At 39.5% G+C, this 18,113-nt stretch overlaps 1 protein-coding gene across 1 annotated transcript in view; it reads right to left on the bottom strand.

Annotated features, from left to right (window-relative positions):
- Nucleotides 1-2,083: 2,083 nt before the first annotated feature.
- Nucleotides 2,084-18,113, bottom strand: part of LOC117483438 (MORC family CW-type zinc finger protein 3-like) — a 32,415-nt gene continuing 16,385 nt past the window's right edge. Inside the window, 15 exon segments of the mRNA XM_034131779.1 lie at nucleotides 2,084-2,466; nucleotides 3,003-3,131; nucleotides 3,236-3,784; nucleotides 3,870-3,915; nucleotides 4,044-4,080; nucleotides 4,175-4,255; nucleotides 4,407-4,425; nucleotides 4,691-4,768; nucleotides 5,642-5,770; nucleotides 5,877-5,984; nucleotides 6,071-6,150; nucleotides 6,152-6,169; nucleotides 6,276-6,395; nucleotides 6,504-6,632; nucleotides 7,646-7,799. Of these exon segments, the coding sequence (XP_033987670.1) occupies nucleotides 2,196-2,466; nucleotides 3,003-3,131; nucleotides 3,236-3,784; nucleotides 3,870-3,915; nucleotides 4,044-4,080; nucleotides 4,175-4,255; nucleotides 4,407-4,425; nucleotides 4,691-4,768; nucleotides 5,642-5,770; nucleotides 5,877-5,984; nucleotides 6,071-6,150; nucleotides 6,152-6,169; nucleotides 6,276-6,395; nucleotides 6,504-6,632; nucleotides 7,646-7,799 (1,948 nt within the window). The 3' untranslated portion in view covers nucleotides 2,084-2,195.

Below are 18,113 nucleotides of genomic sequence, written 5' to 3' on the forward strand. Positions count from 1 at the left end.
GAGTTGGCATTTGAATTGAGAGGCAGATAGATCTGTACATCATCGGCGTAACAATGGAAGGGGATGTTGTGTTTTGTGAGAATTGAACCTAGGGGCAGTATGTACAGTAGGGGCAGTATGTACAGTAGAAAAAGGATGACTGTGGGATATTAAAATCCTTCTTTAACTGTTCAAAAGAAATAAAGTGTCCATTTAAAAAAATATCATTAACACACCTAATCCCTCTCCCATGCCATAACCGAAAAGATGGATCAGTGAAAAAAAAGAGATGGAGGAAAATGTACATTTGCCAGAATTGGGGAAGCAATAAGTGCCTGTTTGTGTTTGAAATGAATTCTAAACTGAGTCCATATCTTTAGAGAGCCTTGGATGACTGGGTTATTCGTCCAGTCGTTTTTACTCAAGGGTAGTGGAGCGCAAATTAAAGAGCAAAGTGACACTGGATTACTTGAATGTTGCTCCATTACAGACCAAACTGGGGATTCGTCCGTCACATCAACCCAAAACATCAGTTTGTGGATGTTGGCAGCCCAATAATAATACAAATAATTGGGTAAGGACAAACCACCCTCCCCCTTTGGCCTTTCCTAATACTCTTTCCTAATTCGAGGTACAGCTTTATCCCAAATAAAAGTGGAAGTGCACTTATCTAATTCCCTAAAGAAGGATTTAGGGATGAAGATTGGGATTGCCTGAAACAGAAATAAGAATGCTGATTACTATTACAACAACAAGACTGAGAGTCTCAGATAACCTCAGCTCAGGTGAAGTAAAGGACTCTCTCAGTGTTTAGATCCAAGTTATCTCAGTGGGTCTCAAACGGTTTGGTCACGATTAATGTAAATAAGTATTTCTGAGGCGCACGTTTATATGATCATTATAGGTATACAAATAATAAGAGCATAAATTAAAAACAGGTATGAAATACTATATGACAGTAAAACAAGAATACAGTTTGAATGGGGAGTGTTTTGTAAAATATCCATAAAGAAATAGAAAATCAGTTTACAGTTCTGTTTCATATGGGTGTTGAGAGATGTATCCATAGATCTCTTCATTTCTCTCTCAAAGTGCACCAGCACAACAAATGCCAAACTTCATTGCATCTCATCAAAAGGTGTTAGTCTGTGGAATAATTGTAATGATGCACTGAAATATTGTACAAGTCTATCTAAACTGAAAGTATTATTTAGGAGACAAATCATTAATGGTTATGAACAGGACCTGTAAAATCCCATTTGTTATTTCTTGTAATTGTAAAAGTAATTTCTTTCTGATTGTTTTGTAAAAAAAAAGAAATTAACAAGACAAACATATCGCTGATGACGATGACCTAATATTTTATTTATAAGGAAAATGTATGCTAGAGGGGGTAGGACCAGAAAAGTTTTTCTTAAAGGTGGGGTAGGTAAGTTTGCGAAACCGGCTCGAGATTGCTAGAATTTGAAAATACACAACCGGAGAAAATCTGCCACTTCCTTATAGAGCCCCTCCTCCAACACACACGAACGCGCACATGACCAATGAGGGCACGAGATAAGTTTGTGCACAGATGGAAGGCTGACAGGCAGGTAGGCCATCCAGTTATTTTAGCCGGGCCGGCTAAAATGATTGGTCGTACTTTTTACGGCTTCCACAGATTACATTTTTTTATGGTATTTTGTCAAAGCACTTAAGATATTCATTGCTATCGGGATGTTAAGAGCATTCCATGGAATATAACAAAAAGTGTATCTTGAGCCGGTTTCTCAAACCTACCCCACCTTTAAGCTTCTTCTTGAGACTATTTGAGAATTATTATTATTTATTTATTTATTATTTCTATTTTTTTTTGTATTATTTTTTTTTGTACTTTGTTATAATTATTATTATGAGTGAGAAAAAACAAGAAAGAAAATGATATATATATATTATTATTATTATTGTTGTATGTTTTGTTTCTGACATGTTCAATAAATTGACAAAAAAAAAAAAAAAAAGATTGATGCATTGGAGCATGTCCCCGGACCCCCCTAGAGGATGTTAGGTCCACTCCCCACTTATAAAAATAGCACTTCGCCCCTGCTTACACCTATATGCCGTGAGCTGATTATCGAGCCTTCATTGTAACAGTCGCGGATACACTGTGTATGTGCGTGTGGGGAGTGTTGCAGTAGAAATTTCAACTGTAGCGCCTGTTACCTTAATGGGAAACCCTAAATGTTTGAGCCCCCTCTATGAAACATCAAGCTACCCCACAGCACCCCCAAAAGAAAATCTCTGGCGCCGCCACTGGTCTGGCTGGCCTGGTTGGAGCTCTCCTTCTTCACACTGATCAGCTCCTGCAGTCTGCTCTGCGCGTCTGGCAGTTGGCAGGTAAGACTGTGGTAAGAAGGTACAGCTTTTTCCTCACTATCCTCATGATGTGTCACTCCATCTGAGACTTTATCATCCGAGTCCACAGGCTCCTGTTCTGCCTTGCAGCTCCTGGGAGAGAAAATTAGATGCTTCTCATTTCAAATCACAGAATAAAGTGGCAAAAGTTGGAGTAGTATTTGAGATTCATGTTAAATTATGTTTTGACCTATAACCACTCCCTGCAGAGGTTATGTGTTATACATCTACTAAGCCAATTCACATGTGACTCCTAACCTAACTGTCTTGATTAGGCACCGCTCAGCAGTCCAGCAATGTCCCTGCTTATCTGGCTTCACCGGTATTATAAACAGATACTAGTTATTACAGCTATAAACAGACAGTCAATCTTCACCTGGAGATCAATTTGGAGTCAATAGTATGATTATTGTGATTGAATAATTGGAAAAGCATCTGTTTACGTTTAGAGGTTTGTTAGTTGCTCTAAACACAGTGATGTATCCACAGGTGTGTGTGCAGATCTAGACCTACTTTTATGGAGTATGTGTATACAAAAAAGAGGAGATGTGGATAGAAATGTATATTAGTTTATTTATCACAGAAGCTTATTATCATTGCAACAGGGGTTTGGAGAATGCTCTAGTTACCTGAACTGAGGATCCGGGTTCAAATGGCAGTACCATTTCTCTGGCAGCTTGTCGGAGTCGATCCCATCAGGGAGTTTGCGCCAGCGCAAACACTCATGACACTGCACCCGGTTTTGATCTGGTCGCTTCCTAAGGACACAGATAGAGACAAGTATCTGAGCAAGTAGGAAGCAAATTTCTAGACGAATAATTATGTAGAATACATGATGATAATCACTGCAAAATGTACTAACGTGGTATCTCCACTGCTCTCTTCCTTAGTTACACTTTGCTCGACACTGCAGACACCTGAAGGCTTTGTTATATCACTCTTATTAGATGTACTCAGCTCCACTCTCTCCTCCCCTTCAGTTTGAATTTGGTTTGTTATTTGGGTGGTGCTGGTGGACACCTCTGTGGGGGGTGCTGTGGAGGTACTGGTTCCCACAGCTGCAGATGCTATAGAGCTCGTTCCCGCAGCATTTATCTCTGGGCCGTTATCCAAAGCAGCATCACCGATGCACTCCATCAGCATGCCCACGTCAGCATCACTTTGCTCCGCCTCGGTCTTCACTTTAGTCAAGTCGACGTTCAGATTTGGCTTGGGGATACAGGCCCACTCCACGATGCAAATGTCATCATCAGTATCATCATCATTTTTGTTATCACTGAGAACTGATGGGGAGCTCAGTGGGCTCACATTCACTGATGTTGATGGGTCTAATTTGCTCTGAGCTAAGCCATTCTGTCTCGGTCTTTTGGGGGTCATTTGTGGAGAAGCAGGCTGGGTTCTTTTCCCCTTGCTGTGCACACAAAGCACAATTAGAATGCTTCTTAAACAAAGTCACATGGATACATTTATGCTTGTAAACAGCAGATAAAAACTACCTCTGGGGGGGATTCATTGGAAGATCGCTGCTACTTGGGCTGCAAGCTAGAGAGAAATAAAATAGATATTTTTAAATCTGTAAAACGTTTTCTCTCTCTCTCTTTCACACACATAACACCAAACACAGACACACATACCAGCCCCCCCTTGGGGCAACATGTTGTTAAACCTACTCTTTGGGGTACTAGGTGTGGAGGGGGGAGCCACAGCCTGTCAACAAGAACAACAAAAAGAACAACATAGACAGTTAAACACAAACGATGTCTTCAGTAAAATGACATCACGGTTAGTCGTCTCTCCCAACCTGCGGATGTATTTGGGCCTGTTTCTGCTTGGTGACTTTAGCCAAATCCAGCGCTTCCTGATGCTTTCGAGCCTCCTCAGCCTAGACAAATAAATCAATTTTTTAGTGCTATTAGTGAAATGTATACTTTTAAATAATTATAAACAAATACTATAATTAAAATAACTTTTTATACCCAACTTGGTACCATGTGGAGGAAACGGGTGAATTACAGCATAGGGTGCGTCCTTACCTTTTGCTCTTCCTTTTCTCTGTAGATAATACACAAGCACAGGTTAGGCAAGGCAAGTCACTTCCTTTATTATGCTCAAATAATGTATTAAAGAATATTTTGGCAGCTTGATACAAAAATATATGATCGGAAAGTCGGCCAGTCGATTACAGATGAGGATAACGATACGAACCTCAGAAACATTTAGGGTGTGGTGGATTTCCCAACAATATATGCAATTCATTTTGAGTCCGAGCACTAAATTACCTTTTTGGGCAGTGTCAAAAATTAACATTGGGACTCACTTTAGTTTATAGGTCTTGCAGTATGAAGGTTGCAGATCGTCAACTGCGTCCTCAGGCTCCTCTTCTACCTGGCAGCTCCTGGGAGAGAAAATGAAGATGCTTCTCATTTCAAATCACAGAACAATTTGGCAAAAGTTGGAGTAGTATTTCTGTGGAAGACTGAGATTCATGTTAAATAGAAAAGACAACTTAAACTTAACTAATGTGCATTTAAAAAAGAGGAATAGTTTCGGTGAAAACTAAAAGGTACCATGGGGTCAGATTATAATTTTCCAGAGGGGGGTTCGTTTAGCATGAAACACTTGAAATAACTAAAGGACAAGTTAAACAAGAAAGTAGAAAGAAAGGGAGGTGATAGAAAACTATTTCTGCTAAAAAGTTAGCAATGATTGAGAGTCAGACCTAAACATTTCAGATGTGTGTATCTCACACTGCACTGTAACTTTTATTCATGTGTCTTTGCTTTTAAATGAGTGTTTTTAAATGTCATTTTATAATATGTTTCTTAATGCTCTTCATGTCTTTCATTTTTGTAAAGCACTTTATCATAAATCTACTCAGCCAATTCACATGTGACTCTTAACCCAATTGTCTTGATTAGGCACCGCTCAGTAGTCCAGCAATGTCCCTGCTTATCTGGCTTAACTAGTATTATAAACAAGTTATTACAGCTATAAACAGACAGCCAATCTGCACCTGGAGATCAATTTGGAGTCAATAGTATGATTATTGTGTTTTAATCATTTGAAAAACATCTGTTAATGTTTAGAGGTTTGTTAGTGGCTCTAGTATCTGATGTATCCACAGGTGTGTGTGTAGATCTAGATAGACTTTTATGGAGTATAACTTGGCATTTAAAAAAAAGGAGATGTGGATAGAAATGTATATTAGTTAATTTATCACAGAAGCTTATTATCATTGCAACAGGGGTTTGGAGAATGCTCTAGTTACCTGAACTGAGGATCCGGGTTCATATGGCAGTACCATTCCTCTGGCAGCTTGTCGGAGTCGATCCCATCAGGGAGTTTGCGCCAGCGCAAACACTCATGACACTGCACCCAGTTTTGATCTGGTTGCTTCCTAAGGACAAAGAAAGAGACAAGTATCAAAGCAAGTAGGAAGCAAACATTGCTAGACAAATAAACGTGTAGAATACACGATGATAGTCCCTGCAAAATGTACTAACGTGGTCTCTTCCATGGGTATGGTGCTGTTTGGATTCTCTTGTTTTTTCTTGTGGGTCATTTCATTCCAGTACTCCTTCAGTTTGGTCCCCAAGTTGTTCATTGTTTTCCTATAAAAATACATGAATACTTCAGATTTCTGTATTCCTGGGCCTTAATCGTACCGATATAATCAAAACAGAATTGATAGCATTACCTGTACTTATCTGTCTCATCAAAGCTCTGTTTGTTGTGGGTAGGTTCCAGAAAGAAACACTCTATGATCCCAATGACCCCCAACTCCTTCGTTGTTGGCCTGCAGAAGGCAACGGTTCAGAAACATGAATACCAGATGATGACATTTAGAAACCCTTGAAAATGTGTAATATACAAACACGCTCCACAAAACAACACCAACTCACCTTGAGCTGGCAGCCTACACGTTCATAGGCTTTGATGAGCCGATTCTTGTGATACATCATAATGCCATACTGGTCTTTATTTTTGGTGTTATAGCCAAAAGTGATGGGAATGCGTTTGGTCTAAAATAAAATGTAAGGGAAACTCAAGAAACACTTGACAAGACAAAGATGAACAACAAAATGTCCCAAATCATACACAATTATCTATTCTCTGTGGAGAAAGGATACCAGGAAAGTGGGCTTGTAGTGGTCCTTTCTGACGGAGGCCAGTGTCTTAGCAATGAGCTGAGATTTCACCTTTTGACCCCGTATGATGATTTGCATCCGAGGCTTCAAGTAGAGAATACTGCAATATGCCTGCAGACAGTAGAAACACAATTATAACCCAATACAAAGGAAGAGATATCAAAAATCAGTATCAGGTTTTAAGGAAATTCTCTTTTTCTCTTGGACACAACACAGATTATCTACAATTAAATGGATTCAATTTGCCAACTTATCATAAGATTTAAAAAAGAAAAATAATATGTTTTATAGACCTACAATTAAAAGGTGCTACTGTTGAAGAAAACACATCAAAAAATCGCCCTGCCATAATGCAAGGAATTGTATTATGCTGTTATAGCATACTAATTTCTTATTTGACTATTTATCCAATGTGTTTTGACTAATACCGGTACAGTTAACATTTTGAGTTACACAACAGTCATGTTTAAATGTGTTATGTTCCTGAATATACTTGTGTTGGTTATAAATTATTCAAATAAACAAGTAGTCCTTTTCCTTGATCAAGTAGTTATACAGCATTCATTTGAAGGGGTTCATTGATTGTAAGGAAAAAACATGCCACAATGATTGTAATGGGGGGGGGGGCGTCCAGGGTCAGGGCGGGATTTGGGGTGACACATCGCAGGAGTGCCATATATCTTGCTTTATATCACAATTACAACAAGATGTTAAATGAGTCATCCTGGAATTTCCCGGTCGTAATTTGCATTTGTGTTTTGGCGTTTTGTCTGTCTCCCTCCATTTGGTTAATACACAAAACATTGTGTTTAAAATGCAGGATGCAAATGGGAAGGCAGACAAAGCTCCTTGTGTGTCGTCCCTTACTCCCTGGCAGCATGAATCCAAAACACAATCCTCTGTGTTGACTCTGAAGCTAAGATAAGAATCATTCTTCCAGTGGAAAAACTCCTAATTCCATAAAAAATACATTCTCATTATTTGTAAACTGGAAGCTTTACGTTTTTTACATGACACTTGTGTAAGTTGCATAATGTAACCTAATTGGCCTCAGTTTTCATGATTGTATACGTATCACTATGAAATGTGTGACTGTGGGCGACATGCGCAATACAGCTACTTACCCGCAGTGAGGAAACACTCTCAGGGTTTGACTTGGTCGCTTGACTTGGACCTGGTTTTGGAACAGCGTCCTTCATTGTCTCGTCGAGTTCAGATGGTATTCGGATATCGTAGCAGTCCCTCTCAAAATCAAATTCTGATGGTCCACTAGATGTACTGTTAAAAATATAAAACAAAGACATTGGCGATCAGTCATTATCATAATCTTTGAGTTATTGGGCCTCCCTAATACTAACAACTGACATCAAACAGCAATTAACATGCAGAACTATAGCGTTATTCAGGGCTGGACTGGCCATCTGGCATACCGGGCATTTTCCCGGTGGGCCGACGTGCCTTTTGGGCCGACACGTCATTTTTTTTTTTTTCTGAAGTCCCGGCCCATAAGACGGGTAGATTGGCCCTCTGTTTAAATGTTTTTAGTAATTGACACTGGGCCGGCCCAATCAAATCTTTAATCACCTCCCCCTTTGGGCCGCTCGGTGTGCATCATTAAATCACGCCCCCAGGAGGTGAGCCGGCCGTTGAAGCCAAATCGCCTTTTTTTTCGAGAAAAAAAAAAGTTCGAGTTAGAAATGGAGAAGGCGAAGGCGAAGACGAAGGCCAAGCGAAAAGGGGGAGCAGAAAAATTGCGGGCAAGAAAAAAGCAGGCCCTTCGTGCTGATGTTGCCGCTTGTGTCAAAATAACCGACATGTTTAGTACAGGTGCAGGTCCATATTCAGCACCCGTGGCCGATATTGGTGGTGGTGAGGAAGATGATGAGAGGGAGAGAGATCCGCGCGAGTGGGGAGAGGGAGGAGAACTCGCGGTAAGCAGAAGCTAAGAAAATTAGGAAAAGATTATTATTAAGGTTATGATACTCTGTAGTTCTGGAACCCATTAATATCCCCTTGATGAAGCACTAATAAGACAAATATTATTAGAGAAACATTCGTTAGCCTACAAGCTAGTAAGCTGGCTATTTTAGGTTTTCCCTGGCAAGTTAAAATATAGCTTAATGGGACTCTGATACGTTGTCTCATTGAAAGAATGTCATTATTTTGTTAACCACCATTCATGAACAATTACTGTCAGCTGGCAGCTTGTTTTGTTTAGTTTATTTACTTATGTGTTTATAAGGGCAACAGTGGTCTTTTGGGACCTGAACAAAATGTTTATAGTCAGCTTTTTGTGGTAGTTTTGATTGACAATATATAGAATGAATAATATAGAAATAGAAGAAAAAATGTAGGCACACATGTAGTTTTGACCATTAACTGTGTGGTATTGTTATGTCAATGCCTATTTGTATGGACCTCTATCAGGGACCAAAGAGGTCACCTGCATCCTTTTTGACTCTCCCAAAGCCCCCCAACTACACTCACACATGCAAACAGACACACACACACACACACACACACACACACACACACACACACACACACACACACACACACACACACACACACACACACACACACACACACACACACACAGAGGAATGGACGCTGGACATAGTGCCCCTCTCCACAACAAGCATTCATTTTAGTTATTTCAGTCTAGTATATAAGTTACTTTGTGTGTACAGTATATATATACAGTATATATATCTTGCTAGTTGTGTACTTTTGTAATTTATGTGGGATTTCTGTCAAATGTTGCTTCAACTCTCTTTGTAAATTTAAATCTGTCTCTTTCAAACCTATTCTCAGGAAAAAAAATAAAGACAGTGGATAGTATTTTTGGTTAAACCTGTGTTCCTTCAGTTCTGTGTGCTCTGTGAGGTTCTGAGAAACCAGCCGCCTAAGACTTGCACTATAGCCCCTTGCGTGCGTCAATCAATCAATCACATTTTATTTATATAGCCCAATATCACAAATTACAATTAGTCTCAGAGGGCTTCACTGTGTGTACAGGTACGACATCCTCTTTCCTTAGACCCTTGCAGCGCTCAAGGAAAAACTCCCCAAAACAGACCCCACAATTAACAGTGGGAAGTAGGAAGAAACCTCTGTGAGAGCAACAGAAGAGGGATCCCTCTCCCAGGACGGACAGACGTGCAATAGGTGTCGTGTGTACAGATGAAAAAGGCAATACAATTACAGCGATTCAAAAAAGGATGGAAAAATTAAATGAAAGCGTCAATGTATATAAAAAGATGCCGTCGACTCATCCTGTAGACTCATCTGGTCCTATCTCTATTGTGTTGTCATAGAAAGGGGAGGCAGGGCACTATAGGGTCCCCACCCCCTAAATTCACTAGAAGTCATCATTTAAGGGGTTATTTTTAAAACTTTTCTTCTGTGGGGGGCATACCCCACCAGACCCCCCTATTAGTGCTCGGTCACTGTTCGCTTTGTGAGAGGGTTTGAAGGTCTAATTTCTAATGATTGATAGTTACACATACTTGTGGTATGTATTAGTTTTGTTTGCCCCTGGTACGTAAAAAGGATAATAATAGCGTTTTTTTTAAATTATACTGAGTTATTCTTCTTGTCAGGAACCGCTACTATTCGTTTGTTTTATGGATTTGGGCCGGTCTGGGTCTAAATGCCAGGGCCGATTTGCTGTCCCAGTCCAGCCCTGGGCGGAAGTAGATGGGCGTGACTTCGCCACTCTATTGAGGCATTGCGCACTGCATTGAGGGGTACTTCCAACCACGGCGGAATATTACTGCCAAAAGTCACGTGAGTGAGTCACGTGACTTTTGGCAGTAATATTCCGCCGTGAGAAGAAAAGGTTTTGTACTTGTAAAACAAAGCGTTGTACTTGTAAAAAAAAGTTGTGTACAAAGAAAAAACGTATCTATCAAACAAACACATAACATTTTTCTAATAAATCATGTTTCAGAGACAAATTCAGCATAGGTTTTACAAAAAGGTTTACAAAAACCTATGCTGAATTTGTCTCTGAAACATGATTTATTAGAAAAATGTTATGTGTTTGTTTGATAGATACGTTTTTTCTTTGCAAAACTAAATGCATTAGTTTGTAGATGGTGTTTTGTATTTGCAAACCACATTGTGTTTGTTAATGAATCATGAGGCATTTGTAAAAACCTGTTTAGTTTGCTGCGTGTGTGTAAACTGCCCCGCCCCCTCGCAAGCAGGCGGGGGAGAGATCTCTCGTCTGGATTGGAAAGATCGAAAATACTAAAGATAATCATAGACGCATTTTGCAGTCTTTTTGCATATTAGAAACGGAGTTGGCGACACTAAAACTGCAATATAATGTTTGTGTAGCAATAATACATAGGCTATGACAGATTTTGTACATGTCTCCAGTACCGATAAAAAGACCGATAACGTCGGAGCTAACGGTACCACGGTCTTTAATCATTCAGCCCCGGGGCCTGTTTAATACCGGGGCTCGCTACCCATCCCTACACACACACCCCCCCTAATTCAGCACTATGAACAGCAACATATGGCCTCAATGCCAGGTATCAGTAGATGAGAATGATCATTATCTCCGGTGGATTAACACTAGTTATGTAAAACGATGCACAACACATTTAAACCTGCATAGGCTACTGGGAATCAATAAATAGTGCAGCATTGCCTTACCTCTTTATAAGTGCTTATACGCTTCTTCTAGTGCGTTTACGTCCCTCCTGTCTGTTTTTCCTCTCCCGCTACTCCATCGCTATCAGAGCCAGACATATGCCTACTGGCTCCGAGGCCCCGCGGCCGGCAGCGGTGCTCGGTACAGAACTCATCTGTCCTTCCTCCTCATCCTGGCCTACAGGTTTAAAATAACCTGTAAGCTTCGGCATTTTTTTTAATAGTTGCTTGTCTCGAAACTCCTTTTCCCTCAACAATTTCCTTTTCTGAGCACCTCTCAAACTTTTTCTTCTCCGACATTTTCACCTAAACAACTCAATCACTCGCATTTTGAATAAGTCACATGTGAAACATATTCTCATTCTGATTGGCTGTTAAGTGGTGCCCACGGGGCGGGTGTTTTATAATTTGTATAAATCATCAGCCACATACATTCAGATCAAATGATAGACAGCACATTTGACGAATTACAAAACAATGCATTTTTTTATTGGCTCATGATAGGCCCCCGATCTCCGTAGGCCCCTGGGCTTCAGTCCAGGTCAGACCGTGCATTAAGGCGGCCTTAGTGACGGGGTAATATCATGCCTCAACCCATTCATGCATCCATGCATAGAGAACACAGTGAACGGATAGAAAACAATATATTAGCACTATAAAAAACACAAGGAATAACAAGGCATTTAAAACTAATTGTCTATTCAACAAATATTTAATCTGAAATATCAAACTCTATTTTATTTGTTCTAATTTTTATATTTAAAATATCAAATATTGCATTTTGTATAGTATAATCATATTAAATAATCACAAACATTTCCATAAAAATATACAATTTTACACGTGTTATGTAAGGGTCTAAATCTGACACATTTTCACTTGTTTTTCATTGTTTCACAATCATCTTTTATGATATATTAGATTATGTATTATTCATTTTCATGATTCATTTGAGAGTTACATGGTGGCTTTTGTTAAAGACAACAAAGGACTGTCAGTATTTTGAATGAATTATCTGAGTTTTGTTAAAATTGTGGAAACTGACAGGATAATATGGGGTTTGTGAACATCAATCAATCAATCAATGTTTATTTATATATCCCAATATCATAAATGTTACATTTGTCTCAGTGGACTTCACAGTTTGTACAGAATATCAGTATGACAATACGACACCCTCTGTCCTTAGACCCTCACATCGTACAAGGAAAAACTTCCAAAGAAAACCCACAGTTTAAAGGGGAAAATGGGAGAAACCTCAGGGAGAGCAACAGAGGAGGGATCCCTCTCCCAGGACGGACAGACGTGCAATAGATGCCGTGTGTAAATTGAAAAGATAATACATTTACAGCATAGGTAGTCCAACTGTTTGGAAATGCATGTGTCTATAATAAGAAGATGAATCCACGAGGATGTCAACAATCCTGTGGGAGCCATCAGGGAAGTAGTATGATGAGACCGCAGAGACAGGCAGGACCGCAGAGACCGGTTCAGCCACGACTCGAAATCCAGGACTCAGGATGCAGGACTCAGGATCTAGGGCTCGCGATCCAGGACTCAGGACCACAGCAACAGGATCAGCCACAACTCAGGATCCCGGCGAAGATAGACACCAAAAAGACATTTGGGGAAGCTGGGTTATTCGGAACATGAGAGTACACAGGTACAGCCAGAGAGAAGGAAGAAGTAAGGTGTCCCCCGACAGTCTAAGCCTATAGCAGCAAAACTAGGGGCCCTAACTATAAGCTTTATCAAAAAGGAAGGTCTTAAGCGCACTCTTAAAAACGGATAGGGTGTCTGCCGACCGAACACAAACTGGAAGCTGATTCCACAAAAGTGGAGCTTGATAAGAAAAGGCTCTGGCTCCCATTGTACTTTTAGAGACTCTAGGAACAATCAACAACCCTGCATTCTTGGAACGCAATGCCCTAGTAGGACAGTAGGGTATAATGAGTTATTTAAGGTAAGATGGTGCCTGCCCATTAAGGCAAGGCAAGGCAAGGCAAGGCAAGGCAAGGCAATAAAGATATTAAAGATAATAAAGAGTTACAAAATTCCAGCCTTGAAGTAACAAATGCGTGGATTAGTTTCTCTGCATCGTTTTGAGGCAAGATATGCCTGATTTTTGCAATGTTACGTAGATGAAAGAAGGCGGTCCTTGAGATTGATTTTATGTGGGCGTTAAATGATAAATCCTGATCAAATATAACACCAAGATTCCTTACAGTCTCACTGGAGAGCCAAATGAATGCCATCCATAGTTAGTATATCTTTAGATAATTTGTTTCGTAGATTCTTTGGGCCGAGTACAATAACTTCAGTTTTGGCCGTGTTTAACATCAACAAATGTAAGGTCATCCACGTTTTTAAGTCCTTGAGGCAGTTTTGAATTTTATTTAGATGATTGGTTTAATCAGGCTTGATGGATAAATATAGTTGAGTATCATCCGCATAACAATGAAAATGTACAGATTCCTTATAATATTGCCTAAGGGATGCATATATAGTGTGAACAAAATAGGTCCAAGCACTGAGCCCTGTGGCACTCCATGGCTCACTTTGGTTTGCATGGAAGATTCATCGTTGACACACACAAACTGAGAGTGTTCAGATAGATAGGACCTAAACCAGCCTAAAGCAGTTCCCTGTATGCCAACTAAGTGCTCTAGTCTTTGCAATAGGATGTCATGGTCGATAGTATCAAATGCAGCACTGAGATCGAGCAAAACAAGAATAGGGACAAGTGCTTTGTCTGAGGCTATTAGAAGGTTATTTGTGACTTCAACCAGAGCTGTCTCTGTGCTATGATGTGTTCTAAAGCCAGACTGAAAATCTTCAAATAAATCATTGTTTTTTAAGTAATCACACAACTGTTTTGCGACTGCTTTCTCAATCATTTTTCAGAGGAACGGAAGATTAGAAATAGGTCAATAGTTGGCTAAAATCTCTGTAGAGGTTGTGCTTTTTAAGAAGAGGTTTTTATCACTGCTACTTTAAATGATTGTGGAACATAGCCTGATAATGAAGACATATTCATAATATTTAATAAAGAAGTGTTAATTAATGGAAAAACTTCCTTTAACAGCTTAGTTGGAATCGGGTCTAAGATACACGTTGATGGTTTAAGAGAAAGAATTATTGAAATCAATTGTTCAAGGTTTATGGCTGAAAAGCATTCTAATTTACTATCTAGTGTAATATTAGAACTTACATTTCCCGGAGCTGTTGATAACACCAAACTGGTCAAAGTCAAGAGGTCATTAATTTAGTTTCTAAGAGTAACAATTGTATCATTAAAAAAGCACATAAAAGTATTACTACTGAGTGCTATGGGAATAGAAGGCTCAATAGAGCTGTGGCTCTCTGTCAGCCTGGCTACAGTGCTGAAAAGAAATCTTGCATTATTCTTATTCTCATCTATTAATGAAGAGGAGTAAGCTGCTCTCGCTTTACGCAGTGCTTTCTTATATTCATTGAGAGTAATATGCCAAATTAAACGAGATTCTTCAAGTTTAGTGGAACGCCATATCCTTTCAAGTTGTCTCGACTTTTGCTTTATTTTGCGGGTTTCGGCATTATGCCATGGAGCTAGTCTATGTTGTTTTATTTTCTTCTTTTTCAAAGGAGCAACAGAGTCTAATTTTATTCGCAGCGCACCTGTAGCACTATCAACAACATGATCAATTTGGGGTGGTGTACATTTTGTATAAGTTTCCTCCCTTACATACAGACATGCTATTGAGTTAAGTATTGATGGAATCTCTTCCTTAAATTTGGCTATAGCACTAACAGATAGGTTTCTGCTGCAGGAGCTTTTGACTAATGGTTTGGTCTAGTAACAGTACTTCAAAAGTTACAACAAAATGGTTGGATAAAGCAGGATTATGCGGTTGGACTAATAGTTGCTCAATTTCAATACCATAAGTCAGAACAAGGTCGAGAGTGTGATTATTACATTACATGTCATTTGTTAGACGCTTTTATCCAAAGCGACTTACATACATTCAGTACTGTGGACAACCCCCACAGGAGCAATATGGGGTGAAGTGTCTTGCCCAGGGACACAACGACATGCTGATTGCAGTGGGACTCGAACTTGCTAACCCGATTCAAAGTCCAGCACTCTATCCACTGAGCCACAGCCACACAGATTATAGTGGGTTGGTTTATTTACACTCTGAAGGAAACCAATATAATCTAATATAGTTAAAGGTAGGGTAGGTAAGTTTGAGAAACCGGCTCGAGATACACTTTTTGTTATATTCCATGGAATGCTCTTAACATCCCGATAGCAATGAATATCTTAAGTGCTTTAAAAAATCCATAAAAAAATGTCATCTGTGGAAGCCGTAGTACTGTAAAAAGCACGACCAATCATTTTAGCCGGCCCGGCTAAAATAACTGGATGGCCTACCTGCCTGTCAGCCTTCCATCTGTGCACAGACTTATCTCGTGCCCTCATTGGTCATGTGCGCGTTCGTGTGTGTTGGAGGAGGAGCTCTATAAGGAAGTGGCAGATTTGTTCCGGCTGTGTATTTTCAAATTCTAGCGAACTCGAGCAGGTATTATATTATATATATTATATATATATATATAATATTCCGCCGTGAGAAGAAAAAGTTTTGTACTTGTGAAAAAAAGTGTTGTAGTTGTAAAAACAAGTTTTGTACTTGTAAAAAAAAGTGTTGTACCTGTAAAACCTATGCTGAATTTGTCTCTGAAACATGATTTATTAGAAAAATGGTATGTGTTTATTTGATAGATACGTTTTTTCTTTGCAAAAATAAATGCATTAGTTTGTAGATGGTGTTTTGTATTTGCAAACCACATTGTGTTTGTTAGTGAATCATGTGGCATTTGTAAAACCTGTTTAGTTTGTTTGTGGAGTTATGGCAGGAAATTAGCTCCATACAGATCTCATCTGTGCCTCACCTTACCCCACAGTAACTGGCTTGAGCGTGCTTACAAAATAAGTGCCCGCGCTAAATTAGTGCCCGTGCTCCAGCAAGTTACTGTGGGCTTACGAGAGGCAGAGCACGTCCCTGCCTCACTTCTCATCGCTCCCGTAGCGGAGCTCGGCAAATTTGCTGATTTTGACTATAAAAAGCGATTGGAATCATACAGAAATCACACTTACAACACAGATCAGTGGAGACATTTTATTATTATTACTATTTCGTTTTTCTTTAGTTGTTTTTCCGTTACATTGGAGTATGACAGGTGAGGCTCTGCCTCCCCTGCCTCCCCTGACTGCACGTCGCTGGATTGTTTCCACCTGGGCCCAGTTACCTCTTGCTTAAATTCCCCAGTCTCCCCTTGTTGTTTGTCAGTTCGTCTTGTGCTGTCCTCATGCCAGTACTCTGCTCATTAGTGAATGCTTATCTTGTCGCAAGCCTAATTTATGCTCCTGAAACATTTTGTAAGTTTTGTTCCTCACGTTGTGAGCGATTTTTGTTGTGCCTTATTGGAGCCTTTTTTGTCACCTCGTTAAGAGTGTTATTTTCTTTTTGTATACCTTTTTGGAAAATAAAGTATATTACTTATACTTTACCTCTGGCTCCCGGGTCGTGCATTTGAGTCCTTATCCCTTGTGTATCCAAGTTCGTGACAATGTTCTTGCTGTAAATCAGAAAAACTCTGCCTGTGTGTAACTCACTTAACAAAATAGTGACTTCTGCCGTGCTCTTAAATAATGTTTGTGCTCTGACCACCTATCCTCTGGGACACATTGATTCAATATGAAAAGATGGATGTATGAATATAAGGCCGCTTTGATGTAATTATTGTGTACTTTTTAATTTGCTTCCCTTGCAGCTTTCTCCCAAATATCTTCATGCTAATTCCACCAGCCACACCTGGCCCTTCAGCGCCATAGCTGAGCTCATCGGTGAGTCCTCATCACAGGATTTCTTCTCTGCTATTTGTAAAGTATTTTTAGTTGTCATTTTCGTTTAAGATAAGATAAGAAGGATATTTGTTTATCCCCATTGTTGGGTTTCATTTAGATATCCATAGTATTGAAGGCTTGAATATCTTTGTATTACTTTGCAGTACTCTATTATTGTTAAATTCCACCTTCACAGCGTAATAAGGAGAGAGATGCACCTTGTAAGCTGCTGTAAAATGATAATAGGCCTGTTATATTCACACACACACATCATATCGAGGAAAAAAATCCTGGTGTAAATCTGATCCTACATACATTTCTACTTCCCTTCATGTGGGAACTTCAAATGCTGGAGGTTGCCCCTTCTGGTGGGAATTTATTTATCAAATGTGGATAAAGGATCAAACCATTCAGCTGTCTTTGAGGTATTTTATTTCTTGCAAGAAAGTTCAGTCGGTCATACAGAGAACATTCTGTCTGCAGAGTGAAAGGCGGGTTGCATATTTAAACACAGAGAGGGGAGAAACGGAGGGGTCGAGCTTGGCGATAATGAAAGGAGCATTCTGGGAGTTTAGGGAGTTAGGGAGGCTGTATCAGGATGTTTTCAGTTCAACAGAAGCTGAAAGTCATACTGTTGGTGCACATGGAGTATAACTAGCAACATTGAAACAAATCTTCTTATTAATGACTTTTCCAAAGCTTAGCAAAGAAGTGAAAGCCAGTATATAAAGATAAACATTAGCAAATAAGAATCACACATGATAAAGTAAGTTCTTTTTGTATTACTTTTACTATCTGTATTATTATGTTGCATTGTTGGAGAAGCCTGTGAGCTAAGATTTTCAACGACATAATTACTCTGTAGTTAGTTTGACAATAAAGAACCTTGAACCTTAAGTAAGTGGGTATAATATTTGTCTGTTACATTGTCTTCTCTCGACAGACAATGCCTATGATCCAGATGTCAATGCCAAACAGTTCTGGATTGATAAGATTGTGGTCAAAGATAAGGACTGCCTTAGCTTTATGGATAATGGATA

The sequence above is a fragment of the Trematomus bernacchii genome, unplaced genomic scaffold (assembly GCF_902827165.1).
Source record: "Trematomus bernacchii unplaced genomic scaffold, fTreBer1.1, whole genome shotgun sequence".
Classification (NCBI taxonomy): Eukaryota; Metazoa; Chordata; class Actinopteri; order Perciformes; family Nototheniidae; genus Trematomus; species Trematomus bernacchii.